Genomic DNA, 15,218 nt, shown 5'->3' on the forward strand with positions numbered 1-15,218 from the left:
GATCCTTGGCAGATAGGCAGGCAGGAATTTGTGATGTTCTCAGTGGTGATCCTTCAAGCTTCTTTTCAGTTACCCTTGAAGTCCTTAACTATTCTCCCATATTATAACCAATATACTAGCTGAACCAGTTGGCATTTGGAAAAGAAAATCTAAATTCAGTGTAAGTGGAAGCTAGGGAAGAATGTTTAATCTAGTTAGTGGGTGGGCTTTGGTTGTCATGGAAACTCAGCTCTGTCATCCTGTGTTGTTACTAGGCAGGAGCAGCCAGGTCATTCCATAAATCATTTCTGTCATAGCTGATGGTGATGCATTCCATCTGCTCCATCACTGCATGCCATAGTCTGCACACTTCAAATCCTTTCCTTCAATCCATCTCCTGCCCTACTCCACACCAGACACCTCCCCCCAACATATTCTTTCCCTAACTTCCATTGCAAACTCATATTCACTTTAGTGCTGTCAAAATGTCCTGAAAAACAAAAGCATTACATTAGGGATAGGAAGGATTAAAAGAGATGAGGAGAAGGAATTTTATGACAATTACAGTTGAGAGTCTGACATTCATATCAGAATTTTTGATGTTAGGTATTACAGATCTTTGGAAATGGTGACCATGAGTATTTGAAATTTGCAGTTCTTTAGAATGTGATGTTTTAAATACAGCATCCAGGTTTAGATGGAGAAATGCTATGCTATTGTCATTAGTAGTTATTTCTAGCTCCCTGAATGTCTGATATATGTCTTAGATGGTCTTTCATGTGTGAAACATCAGAGGGTACAACCTTTGTTCTTCAGTTTAGGTATTAAAGAGCACACAGAATACTGTGTGATTAAACATGGAAGGCCAGATAATACATTTGCAAAGATTCCTTTATTTTAGGTTTAAGCCTGGATAATTGTGGTCTTAATCTCAGGATAGCTAGAAAGAGAATTGTACATGAAAGTATTTACACAAAGTTCCCAAAGCCCTATGGATTATGCATTAGTTTAGATAATAAACTAGGGTAGATAGAAGGGAAGGAAAATCTGGATATTCGTGCCATTTCAGTGTTTCCCTGAACGTTTGCCAGACAATAACCCTTTAAGATTGTGCCCATGGAGAGTTATATAGAGGAAGAAACATCTGGTTTATTTCAGTGCCTAATACCATATCAAAACACTTGGTCTTTAATTTAGAGGAGATCAAACAAGAGGACTGTTTAACTTTGTTGATTATATCAGACTTCTCTGTGATAATTTATGTTTTGATTTCTACCTCAGAGCAAAGGAAAGAGAGAGAGAGAGAAACGAGATAGAGTGTGTGTATGTATGTGTGGGTGTATTTTAATCTGGATAGTTAAATGGTCAGTAGTCTCTAACAAAAGAAAAGAAAATTCAGGGAAGTTGACGTTTAAAAGTTATTCATGAAATAAGTTTCTTTGTTCCTTAGACTCAATAACATTAGCATAATAAAGATTAACTGAAATGTGCACTGTAGTGTTTAAAAAATTGGGCTCACAGTTCCAGGATTGGCCTTGGGAGCACTCCATTGTTTCTTTTTTGTCTGGGGCCCTTTTCATTAGCCTCTGGCTTATTGGCACCCTGCTGATTGGAATAGACCATGACTGATAGGAGGAGGAGCCTCATTTGTTGCAGTAAAATGAGGCATATTACCGTTTAAGCCTGGCAGAAGGTATTGGGAGTTATTCATCATTGGTCATTTAACAGTATGAGGACCATGGACTGCATGCGGAATGAGTTCTTATTTGTGTTTATGCTCCAGATTCTAAATCACTCCCATCCCCGTTTTTTAAGTGAACTGACTTTTTTCTTCTTTCTTTTTTTTTCCTTTGAAACATCTATGTAGGAGTTCTTCAAGGTCAGAAAGTACAAAAAGTAATGTATTCCTGATTTAGAATGCTCTTCATCAAGTAAAGCCTATGTTTAGAATTTCTTAAAAGTAGCACGACAGTTTCTATGGAATCTGTATAGTCTGTATGTGATATGGTAATAGAATAAATATACAGAGGTGAAATTTAATGAAATCATCTCTGATCTACCAAGTTTGTGTTATTCTGCTATTTTAATATTGTTGCTCCCCCTTCCATGTACACATTCCTTTTATGAAAGTAAAAGGGACAAGAAAAAGTCCTGTAATTTTCCAGGTTCTCTGTCAGTTCAGGAAAAGTATTAATAATAATCGTCTGTCATCACTTTAATTTAGGGCAAAGTAGAACCAGGGAGTGTGATGAGTGAGTGGAGAAAATGGCTTTTATTATACAAATGGAGAAGGTGTTTTTAATAAAAATACCAGAAATTATATGTTGATAATGTTTTTGGTCCCACTTCTGTTTTCACAGTGATTTTTGTAAAAGCTCACACCCATTTTATATGTAATATCATTTTGTTTAGTCATTGCAAGATGGTGATAAATGACTCTAAAATATAAACTTCCTTCTTTGAAGAAACCAGTTCTTCACATGCTTAGGGATTATTTAGCTGTAATAGCAGAGTTATCAGGGGAAATAAGGCTTAATAGTCTGTCTATACCCTCAAAAGCCCATACCTGCCTAATGATGTGGTATGGACAGCTTAGTACATCAACACTAGTTCTCCAAAATATTGGAACCTTACTGTATTGTTGTTCTCAAAACTTATACCATAAAACTGGTATGTAAGCGAATTCATCTTTGTAATAGTACTTGTTTCTCCTCTTAGGTATTCCTGTTACTGAACCCCACTATATAAATGCTGAGATAAATACTACTGTTTACTGAATCCTGCTTTTTATCAAAAAATATTGTAGCAAATTTCAAGTGTGATTTAATCACTCAAGTTTTTGGGTTTTTGTTTTTTTTTTTTAATGTTGAGCACCTACTTGTGCAAGATAGTGACAGACAGTGATGGATTCAGTGTTGAACAGTGTAAGGTCCCTGCCTTCAAAGACCTTGTAGTTGAGGAGAGAGATACAAAAATGGTAATATAAAGCATATTGTGAAGCAAAAGACCAAAGAGAGGTAACAGATTGCTTCCCTGGTAGCTCAGTGGTGAAGAATCTACCTGCAATTCAGGAGACACCAGTTCGATCCCTGGGTCAGGAAGATCCCCTGGAGAAGGAAATGGCAATCCACTCCAGCATTCTGACCTGGGAAATCCAATGGACAGAGGAACCTAGTGGGCTGCAGTCCATGGGATCGCCAAAGAGTTGTATAGGACTTAGTGACTAAAACAAGAACAAGAAGTTACTCTAAGATTATAAGGGAGGTAAAAGTGAGTGTAAATGGAAACATTATAGTTCAGTTGGGCCCTTGACATGTTTTAGAATCCATCAGAGAAAAGTTAAGAAACAGGCCTTTTGAAAGGAAAAACTGTGTTCAAAAAATGAAAAAAAATACTTTGTATATAATGCTTTATGTAAATTATAAGGTAGAAAGGCTTTTTTTGTAACCAGATTATGGAATACGATGAATGTCATTCTGTTTTATGTAGTCGGCAACAGGAATTGCTATATGGGATTTGTTCAAAACTGGTTGAGGACAATAGCTCAGTGAATTATGTATGGGTTGGAAAGAGAATATAAAGACTTAAATAGTTCAGCCACTTCTTTTACTAGAGCTACAAGTTCTAGTAAAAGTTTAAAGTAGTGTCACAGTGATGAGAATGTTTATGCCTATCCCAAAAACATTACAGAGAGTTGTGGGCATCGGTGTCTGTGGTGTGAAGGGCAGAGGGGCAGGAGAAAGGAGAGGGTTGTGAGAGTGGTTTTGGTGACCGTGAGAATGCTGGTGCTGACTGAGATAGAGAAAACACAAGAATAGAGATGGAAAGTTGGGGAAGCTTGCATCAGTGATGCAAAGTTTGCATTTGGACATACTGAGCTTGAGCTGAAAGAAAGATATTCCCAGATGGAGGTGTATAGCAGCTAGAATAGAGGTGTTCACTTTGGAGGCATTCACAGAGATGTCATAGTTGATGCTTTATAAAGAATGGTATTAAAAAAAAGAATGGTATTACCAAGAGATAAAACACAGGTAAATAGAAAAGGAAATAGCCTGGAGTGCTCAGAAAACATGCATTAAGTGAACTGCAAGAGTAAAAGAAAGAAGGACCCTAGGTAAATACATCCAGGGGTTTAAAAGAGGTACTCAATTGGCAACTTCTTAAGTTCATTCATTCTTTTAGCAAGTGTTTGCTTACCAGCACCATTGTAGAATCGGAAGCTAATGCAGAAGGCTGTGTAATTCACATTTGTCTGAATAAGATAGAGAAGTCCTTACTCTCTGGAACATACATTTTATTAGGGAAAAGTGTAAAAGAGACAGATGATAAACAAGAAAACAAGTTTAGACAATTAGGGATTGATGTAAGCAGTGTGAAGAAAACAAAGCAGGGAGGTATGACACAGAGGGAATGCTATTTCTCCAGTGCTTTCATGCAATTAATTCATATAGACAAGGAAATTGAAAGTCAGCAAGTAGGTCTAGTTTATGATAGTCAGAGTTTTGCATGGAACTGGAACTTCTCTCACTCCTCACCCACCTACCATTAGTGCTATCAGTCCTTCCCTCCCTTACCAATATTATAGTCAAGACATATTTCATAGTAGTCAGCATCAGTTGTTCATAAAAGTTATAATTATATGCATCTTAAACACGGGAAATAATGATTTACAAAAATAAAGGGATATGTTGAGATGTTTTTGTTGGAGTTTGGTAACCTCACCTAATTTACTTACGGTTGCAATAAATCACTGTATGTATTAGGAACCAAAGTATAACCTTTTAGTTAATTTTCACATGTGTGAAAAGTAGCAACTTTTAAAAGGTGACAACTTTGACAGCTGAAAACCAACAACACTGATCTTATAGCATACCACTTCCTTACTACTAAGTCTTCCTACGAAGTCTTTTGACGTCTTCTTGATAACTGTGTTTTTCTAAAATGACTTTGCAACCTGAGAATTCCCTGGCAGTCCAGTTGTTAGAACTCGGCACTTCCACTGCTGGGGCCTTGGGTTCAACCCCTGGTCAGGGAACTGAGATCCTGCAAGCTGCATGGTGTGGCCAAAAAATAAAACTACTTTCCAACCTGTATATATGACTTCTAGATCTGGGTCTTCAGAAAGAGTTGGTGTGTAAAGAGATTTCCAATTGCAATTTAATAACATCAAGCAAATTGATAGAGAAATATTCATTTCTAATCACTGCTTAACAATTTAATTAGTGCCACCTTTAAAAAAAAAATAAATGAAAGCTGTTACTGTTCAATGATTGTGACCCGTGGAATTTTGTTTTACATGAGCCTTTCACAGTATCTGGCTTTTTCAACATATTACACTGTCTTTAAAACCAGTGCTGAGACCTCTTATATGCTGTAATTTGGGCATCTTTAAATTTATTAGAGCTCTCAACTTATTCAGAGCAAGATTATTTCTATTGGATGACACTTTGCACCCACAAGTAGTTTTCCTTTTTAAAATATTTGACCACAAATTCTCCAAAGAAGTTGATTTATCTCCCCTAAGTGCTGAGATATGAAGATGATTTATGATACCTGTTATAGTAATGGGACTGTCCTAGAGAAGAGCTCTTGGGAATTGTTGGTGTGTGGATTAGGGAGGCATTTTAAATGTTTATGGCTAGTTATGTAGCTTGAATGAATTTCTGTTACTATTTTTTTTTTCAGCAATGTGAAATAAAGTATTGCAACAAAACCTTTAGCCAAAGTACAAAAATGTATGCATCCCTATATGTTAAACTCTTAGGTGGTAAAGTCTATAAATTACTTAGGGAACATTTTTTGAAGAACTTCCAGCGTTTTTTCACTTTCATCAAAGGTGACAAAATATCCTTTAAAAGCAAGCTTAATTTTTTTTTTTTTTTTTTACAATACACATCATTAGGAGCTAAATTTAGCAAAAATGTTAACCAAACAGAACTTTTTAAAAGAAATAAGGGGTAACTTCTAAAAAATCATTTTCTTTGGCCTTTGAAACTATTTTCAAGGACTATTCTCTTCAAAAAAAATAAGTTTCCTAAGATTATTTTGGGGGCTTCCCTGGTGGCTCAGTAGTAAAAAATTCGCCTGTCAGTGCAGGAGACACAGGTTTGATCCCTGGGTCGGGAAGATCCCCTGGAGAAGGAAATGGCAACCCACTCCAGTGTTCTTGCCTAGAGAATCCAATGGACAAAGGAGCCCGGAGGGCTACAATCCATGGGTTCATGAAAGAGTCAGATACTACTTACTGACTAAACAGCAACAACAAAGATTATTTCTAATACATAAAATTTATTTAGATAGTATATTCTAGAAAGATTGTTTATCAAACTTGTTGATTTTATATTTCTAGTCACTTCTTTTTTGTTCTAGCAGTTAGAAATTTAAATTATTTTCAACTAGGATAATAAAGAAGTTGCTATGATCTATTTATGCCTCTTGTATTAGAATATTTATGATACTCTTTAATCCTAGTTTTAAAACTGAGACTTCTATAGTTTTTATGTAATGGAGTAGTCCTAAAATTTATTAAATAGTTTCTCACTCATGAGTCTTAAGGGTGGCAGCTTAGACTACAAAAATATCTCCATGCCAGTGGATTTATATTTTTGCTTTTGTCACATATTGATGTGTTTGTCTTTGTTTTCTGGTTAGATTTATTCTCCTGACCACACCAGCAGTAGTTTTCCATCAAATCCATCAACACCAGTTGGATCACCCTCACCTCTCACAGGTAAGCTTTTGTTTTATCTAACTACTTGATAACATATGTGAGGCTACTTGAAAATATTTGAAGTTTATTTTTCAATAAAATATAGTAAAGACTCACACACAAAAAAAATCATTTGTTTTGAGACAGCATGTAAACAGAGTCTTCTCCTGAGTTCATTTTGGAGAATGTTGAAATATTTGCTATTTGACTTATTTGTTCGTATCTCCTTTGGTTCTTAAAATAATTTGCAATAATTAAATTATTGCAACAGGATAAAAAATAAGGTTAGGCAATTGAGATGAAAGTAAAATATAGAGAAGGAGATAAATTTAAAAATTTGATAAGCTAGCATAGAAAATAAAATAATCTATTTAGACGTACATATGACTTCTTTCTTCCTTATTTTTAAGTCCACCGAGTTAGTATTTCCTATATATGTATATAAATTCTTGGGAATATTGGAGGTGTTTTTCTTTGTTGTTTTTTTTTTGCTGAAGGAAACAACTCGTGAATGTGGGTGAATATTGTTAGTAGAGTTAAATAAATGTTCAGTCTTGTGTTGTGTTTTCCTTTTTTTTTTAACAGCAGCTTTAACAAGTTCCAGATAGTAACCTACAGTATAAATTTGTTGAGATACAATTGTTATTCATGTAAATAGGAATTTTTCAATTTATTAGAAATAAAATTACAGGGAAATGCTTGCATTTATTAAGCTATAAAACTTGAAATATATTTTCCTGAGCATTGTTTGGAGAAAAACCATGCTGAAGAAGAAATGTATTCATTCTAAGGAAAAGACGTTAGACAACTGGGTAAAAATTGCCATTTTCCTCCAACAGTTGACCTCAGAAACAATTCTGTATTCCTGATCAGGTCACTAGTTCAGGCCATGTGGCATTGTTGTTGCTGTCAAGCCTTTTTGCATTGTTCAGGATTTCTGAAATTCAGGACTCATTGATATATCAGGGCTCTGGCTATCACCTGTGCGCTGTGATTTAGCCTTGTGACTCTGCTAAGAAGCATTCCAGTGTGGAAATGATGAACTGCTGGCAGCTGCTTTCAGCTATTAGTGGTTCTGCCACTTTCTCAGACACCGTGGCTTCAGCTGTCTAGTAAAAGTAGAACAGCTGTTCCCCGTATAGACAGGACTATGAAAGACCCATTGACTTAGAGTTGTTGTTTAACAGAGGGATGAAATTACAGGAACAATGATGTAACTTTAACCATATTCACCATCTTGGCAGAGTTTTACTGAAGTTATCAGTGTCATTTTTGCCACAGCCCATTCCACTTTTTCATCTCGGGTAGCTATGTTGGCCCTTACTGTATGCTCCTACTGCCTCTTCTCCTCTGCCCAGTAAGATAGCTATAGAAGTGTCCTTTAGTTTTCATGAACATTGGTTGGGAAGACAGGCAGCAGAGATGCTCAGCATCTGTGAAGGAATATCAGAAAAATGAGCAATCAGAGACTTAGACATTTTTCAAAAAATAATGGTCCAAAGTAAAATCTCACATTTCCTCCTTCATTTTTATTTGATGTTTAATAAATGGTATCCTTTTTCTGCCTTTAATTCAGCTGATAAATGAAAATCTGTGAACTGTTGGATTATGTAGTAAAGGTAATAATAGATTTCTTTTTCAACTCAGTTGTCATACTCAGAGAAAAATATTTTTATATATTCCTGTTGAAGTGGCAAATCAAAGACTGATTTTATACAGGTGCATCTTTGTCTCATCTCCTGTATCTAGTGTTTTCTTCTTATAACCACATATACACACATATCCCGGATTGATGGGGCAGACGTGGAAAGGGAGGAGGAAAAAGGGAAAGCACTGTGTAATAAAGTTTTCACAGTTGAAGGAAAAATGAGTAAGATAGAGCAAACCCGAGCTCCTGTATAATATGTGCAAATTATTCTGTACCTTGTGTTGCAGTGGCCCATTGTTGAGAGTAAAACATCCCACCCTGTTTGCTCTCTACACTGGGCTTGTTTCTTACGCTTGTTCATCAGTCCAACTCAACACAGACCATGTAAGAATAGTTACAGCACAGGCAGTTTCTAAGGCATTCATCATTCTTGTTTAAATCCTGCTCATGTTCAGTAATAGTAATAATAGAAAATGCTTATGAGGAAAAAATGTCTAAGATTATTATAATATTTTAGTTAAGATACTTCAGGCTGAAAGAAAGACAAACTCTTGTCTGGAGTGGATTACACAGTAAGGAGATTTGGGATATCTTGTATAAAGCCCATAGCAGGGCAAGTTCCTGGACCAGTCTGGACTCCTGCTCTATTTCTTTGAAATTCTTTCTCAAGCTGGTGGCAAGATAGCAGTTAAAGGTACCACATGTAGACATAACCATGTCTCCTATAAGAAAAAGGACCATCTATTAAATGTCTTTTCAGAATCTTTTTCTGAAAGCCTCTTCAACAGGTTTTCTCTCATGATTCATTGATCAGGACTGGGCCTAACAGTTACTTAACAGAAATGAGACCACCATATTTGTCTTAGTTGTTAGGATTTATCCCAAGAACTAAGAATAGAATTAATTACTCTTTGCAGGTTCACAGTAGGAAAGGATAGACACCCCGCCACCTTCTGAACAAAATCTGCTCTAGCAGCAAGGTAGAAGAGAAGTATGGCTGTGTCTAATACAGTTGTCATTTGAAAGAAGATATGAGTATTTCAGTTAAGAGAATATGTTTACTAAAGAAACTTGGAAAGCAGACAAAACCGTTCTTTACCTAATTCTGGAATATCAGTGAATAAAAGTATAATAACTGCAGCACTCAGTAGCAGTCTTTGGAACATCCGCAATAAAAGCAAAGAGGATGTGGGGGAGATAGGGAAGATTCCTCAGTTTGGACTCATTTCATCAATGAGATATTTATTTTTGTCATCTGTCATTGTGCCTGTTGTTAAAGCAGTTAATCTGACTTCAAGTTTTCAGTTCAGTTGAGAAAATAAGAGATAAACACATGAAAATAGAACCATCAGAATTTACTCTTGAACTATCAGAATTCACTCTAAACTACAGTTCTCCAGATACATTTCATGAAGAGAGTGTAAAGGAGAAAGAACTTTCTGAGTTTAAAAGAAGAGTATGACAGAGGTCAAGATGTGGAAAGTGTATGACCTGTTCATTCAGAGTCATTGAGATGACTGATCATGAGCTCTTCACATGTGAAGAGCTTCCCCTCGAATGGGAAGGTTGGCTGGGGCCAGACTGCAGAAAGCAGAGCATTCAGTGCTACACTGAGGAGTGGTGAACCTTTTCTAAGGTTGGAGTGTATCATGAAAGTTTGAGTTTAGGGTGAGAGTACAAAGAGAAACAACTAACAAAATAAGAAAATGCATGGTAAATAGTCCTAAGAATTTCTCTCAGCCACACAAAATGATGTTATCTATTCTCTAAATTTATTAACCAGTTTTATTAGGGTGGTGTATTACTAAATCCCAGTCAGAGCAAAAACAGATCAGGAATACTAGGTGAATTTTAGATTTAGTGATCACAGAAAGAAAACCTTTCCAGGTTTTCTAGCCAGATAATTCGATTCTCTTATCCTTGTCAGCTAACTTGTTTTCTGGAAATAGTAAATTTCAATGCTAAGTAATAAGTTTATTATAATCCTTGGATAACAGCTAACTTTTGGGGATGGTCATTAATATAAAGCTCAGGGCAAAGCCCAGGACAGTTACAAAATCTGTTAACTATATAAACAGTTGAAAGCTTGCCCTTATCTAGTAGAAGAATGTATAAGCCCAAAACCTCTACATATGTTTACAACCAGGTATCATGTGACAGGGAAGGAAGGGAGGAAATAACCTATTCTCTGGGAAACCCCATAGGTTTTTGCCCTTTGCACATTTGTTTTACCATTATTTGTATAACAGTGGTATAGCTGGTGATTATAAACCAAAGATAATGATATCAAAATATTCTAAATGGATCTGTATATTTTATTCATTCAGTAGTTTTTAAAAAAGACAGTGATCCAGATCTGTCTAGTATCAAAAGTATTCTGTAGCATTATGGTCTCTGTCTAGAACTTGAATTCCTTTCACAACCCCACAGTTCTTATCTGTAACTAATAAGCCATCAGTGGGCCAGAATTACAAAAGACTGTGTGTCTTTTTTCATCATTGGTTACATGATTGGTTTCTTCATCAGGAAGAAATAGTAATAATATTTCATTGTCAGAAAGATCTTTTAGACTCACAAAGCCTGTGTGTTCGTATCTTTGACCTCATTGGTCTTGTAAAGGCAGATTAAAAACAAAAACTAAAAAAAAACTGAGTACCTATTTTATGGTGAGTATTCTAAATTAATTGATAGTACAGATCAACCAGAATGCAGGTCCACTGATTCTCAGTATCCATTAAACTTCCATGCTCTGCTTTACCAGACATAGGATGGCCTTTGTTGAACTAACGCAGCCTATCTTAACTATCCAGCCATCCCCTTTGTGACCAATAGCATGAATTTTTGAAATGACTGAGCTTTAAAGAGCTCAGTTCATGAAATACAGCTTGGCATTTGTATAAAATTCAAACAGATACAGATGATTTAACCATGTTAGTATTCTACTTTAATCAGGTTCGTCTCAAGTGGGGCAGCCTAATCTATAATAATTTAAAAAAAAAGGTTTGAGTATGTGTATCTTTTTCCAGTTTAATAAATTACATTTTGAAGTAGATCATAGCATAGATACTTCATGTCACTATCAAAAAATAGTGAATATAGGTGATTTCTTACCTGAGTAACTCTGTGCACACATCTCATTCCTCAATACTAAGGTACCAAAGAACCACAAAAATTGCCTGTTTTGCAAAGCAAATGTGTTCTGAGTATTTAAACATAAAACTTGCATTAATGATCCACACAGATTAAATATCCTATCACAGGCTGATCACCCAAGGATGTTGGGCAAAATGGAGCAAAATGATTGAAAATAAACTATTATAGGGCTTTCCTGGTGGTCTAGTGGTTAAGAATCCACCTGCTAAAGCAGCAGACACAGTTTTGATCCCTGGTCTGGGGAGATCCCACAGGCTGTAAGCCCGTGTGTCACAACTACAGAGCCCATGCTCTATAACAAGAGAAACCACATGTTGAGAATCCTGTGCACCACAATGTAGAGTAGCTCCTGCTCACCATAACTAGAGAAAGCCTGCACACAGCAACAGAGACCCAGTGCAGTCAAAAATAAACAGATAAATCTTTTTTAAAAAAAAGGTCTTGAGGTCACTTCTTAAATATATATATATATATACATATATATATATATACACACACACACACATATATATATAGTAAACATTAAGGGAAACTCTTTTAAAAATAATTTCAGTTCTTTTTAAAAATAGATTATGATTAACCTCTTATCCATGTAAAAATTCACAATCCTACATTAGTTTTGGAAAGCATCACCAACTCGATGGACATGAGTTTGAGCAAGCTTTGGGAGTTGGTAATGGACAGGGAGGCCTGGCGTGCTGCAGTCCATGGGGTCACAAAGAGTCATACACGACTGAGTAACTGAACTGAACTTGAGCTGATATACTGAAATCAGTGGTAAAGTGTTATTTTATTTAAAAAATCTTTTTCTTTGGCTCCGCTGGCTCTTTGATGTGGCAAGAGGACTTTCTCTAGCTGCAGTGCTCACTCCGGCCTCTCTTGCTGTGGAGCACAGGCTCTAAAGCACACAGGCTTAGTGGTTGGGGTGCACTGCCTTCTCTACTTGGGGCAGTTGGGCCTGAGCTGCCCCGCCGCATATGGGGTCTTATTTCCCTGACCAGGGATCGAGCCTGCATCCCCAGCCTGAAAAGGTGGATTCTTAACCACTGGACCACCAAGAAAGTTCCTGGTTCTTTTTATATGAATTCTTCATGTAGTCAGTTACTGGATTTTTCTGATTGCTAAATTCTACTTGCTAAGTGTAAAATTAGCCCACATGCTTTCTGTTTCAATGAGCAATTTTAGATTTTCCATAATTTGTGTAGTTAAATTATGATTATATTTGTATGTCTAGCAGGTCACCTTTAATGGACAGAATAATTTGTAATTTGCTTCCAAGTAAAAAAAATTGTTAGTCGATGAAGTATATATAGCATATATTTTTCTTATAATTTTAGTATTTAAAAGTTTTTGTATAATCAGTAATATCCATATAATTATAAAATATAATCAAGTTATTAGGAATCTTATGTATCCATCTTTTCAACTTAATATAAATGATTAATAGAAATACAAATACTAGGTTGTTCAGCTAAAGTGAACTATAATAGTTCTAATTTACCTTAAGTTTTTAGTTTCCTAAATGTGGCAAATTAACCTAAAACAACAAGCTATGGTGGAACATAGTTTAAAATTTCATTTAGCTATAAATGAGACAAATTAAGTAAACATTCAACTTTTCTAACTTTAGATTTCTAATATAATTCAGTTTGTCACTGAAGCTTTGGTTAAAAACAATACTATGTATTTAACTGAATGGTCTTCATTATTTTCTGTAAATAACTTATTTTCAAATGCAGTTATGAAATAGTAAAGATTTTCGATCAGTTGTTTTGTCTTTTTCTTTTTTAAAGCACTGCATTCTCCCCAGTACATAAATTAGTCTTTTTTTTTTCTTGTGTTTTTTTTTTTATTCTTTCTGTTCTGAACTTGTATCCTTTCTTTTTGTATCCTTTTTTAATACTATTGCTGCTTTTCTAAAGTTGAAGAATAAATGTTTAACAAAATTTTCATGATAATATTTTCCAACTTAAATGATATGTTTTGGTGTAAATTATGTTGGGAAAATTTTTAGCAAATAAACCTAAATGTATTTGCGGTCATTTGAAATTGGTGCATTTGTGCATTACTAAAGGCACAAGTTAGTATAACCCTTTAGAAAGTAGTTTTGACCTTACGAATTAAGGATCATAAATATGTTCATACCTTTTAACTTAGAAATGCTATTTATCCTTAGACATGTTCCCCAGAAGGAAAACACAGTATTTTTTTATCATTCATAATATAGTGATACTCAATTACTATTCATAATAGCCAAATGAAAGTAACCAAAGTGTCCAGCAGTGAGGTAATGATGTCTAAGCAAATTATGATGTAGAGAATCAGATGAATATTAATGTAAGTCATTAATAGCATTATCATAAAGATTATAAAATATGATGGAAGGGCAGAATTTAAATTATATATATTTTAAGTACATTTTCTCAAGATTCATGTGCATGCGGACAAAGTGTGAAGAACATGTAAGTTTAAAAGTAGTTACATGTTACAGTTTTTTCCCTCAACTCCCTCAATTATTTTAATAACGAAAAAAATTTTAATGTGTTGGGCTTATCAGTAGCCAATACCATGCTGAAGACTAAACAAAAATTTTCACATAAATTTGTACACACCTAGCAATAGTGTATCTTTGCCCTTTCCTTCAGAACATTATCAAGATCACTGAGTTAACCAAGGTGTGTGGGTGCTTTGGGGTTTTGTTTCAACAGGTACCAGTCAGTGGCCCAGACCTGGAGGTCAAGCTCCTTCATCCCCAAGCTATGAAAACTCACTCCACTCCCTGGTAAGAGCCTCTGAGAAACATACAAGATCTATTTCATCTAATAGTATGGAGTTGTTTTGTTTTTTTTTCCCCCAGAAAATCTTGAGTAACAATGAAAAAACAGTAGGATAGCATTACACACGAATTCTTTGCTGACAAATGGCCTGGTTTAGCTGAACAATATGAGACACATTGGGTGTGCCTTTTGCCATCTGTTCTTTGGGACATTGGTTTTAGGACAGCTGGTTTTAAAATAGTGTTATGGGATTCTTGTTTCTTTGACAGATCTAGGATTTAATTTTACTGTAATTTTATGTTTATATGTAAAGAAAATTTAAAGGGGAAAAAACCCAGAGACCAAGTAAGAGAAAATTAGTTCAGCAATGCAAAATGGTTCTATTTTACTCTTTCTCATATGATACTGTGTATAGTTGGTTACATTTCTATTAAAAGTTTCAAATGCAACATCAGTTATTTTTGTCATGCAGAGTATTGTTTTCCATGTTCTCTTTTTATAAAAAAAAATGTAAATTGTATTGATATATGCAAAAACATAGATAAACAAGGCAGTAGAATAAAGGAGCCTGTCTAGGTATTGAGCATGAAGAATTTGTGGTAGGATGTTAACTACTGTTGCCTTTCTATGCTTACCACAGAATTACGAAGCATTATAAAAACAAACTAAGGATGACTTGATGGAATGCTAAATCATGCTATTCAATAATTCCAGGTTGCAAATAGAAAAGTTCTTTTTCTGTGACTAACAGAACATTTTAAATTAAAGGAAAGTTTTCTTCTCACATTTAAGCAAATATAAGCAATGTGTGCTATTTAGATGCTAACATTATAACTTTGCTGTTAAATCCCAGCCTTCTCATACCTTAATACAAAGTAGATCTTGCAGGTCTCCGCGTTAACTTTACTAACATGTTATGCTGACATGCACATCAGCTATTTCCTCATCTCTT

General features: G+C 35.1%; 1 protein-coding gene across 11 annotated transcripts in view; it reads left to right on the forward strand.

The window, feature by feature from the left end:
• The window catches only part of TCF12 (transcription factor 12), a 391,020-nt gene that overhangs the window by 345,402 nt on the left and 30,400 nt on the right, over positions 1-15,218 (forward strand). For all 11 annotated transcript variants that reach the window (XM_043921192.1, XM_043921189.1, XM_043921191.1 and 8 more), the window contains 2 exons: positions 6,631-6,709; positions 14,198-14,271. In XM_043921192.1, the coding sequence (XP_043777127.1) occupies positions 6,631-6,709; positions 14,198-14,271 (153 nt within the window). The remainder of the gene's footprint in view (positions 1-6,630; positions 6,710-14,197; positions 14,272-15,218) is intronic.

Source organism: Cervus elaphus, chromosome 12 (genome assembly GCF_910594005.1).
Source record: "Cervus elaphus chromosome 12, mCerEla1.1, whole genome shotgun sequence".
Classification (NCBI taxonomy): Eukaryota; Metazoa; Chordata; class Mammalia; order Artiodactyla; family Cervidae; genus Cervus; species Cervus elaphus.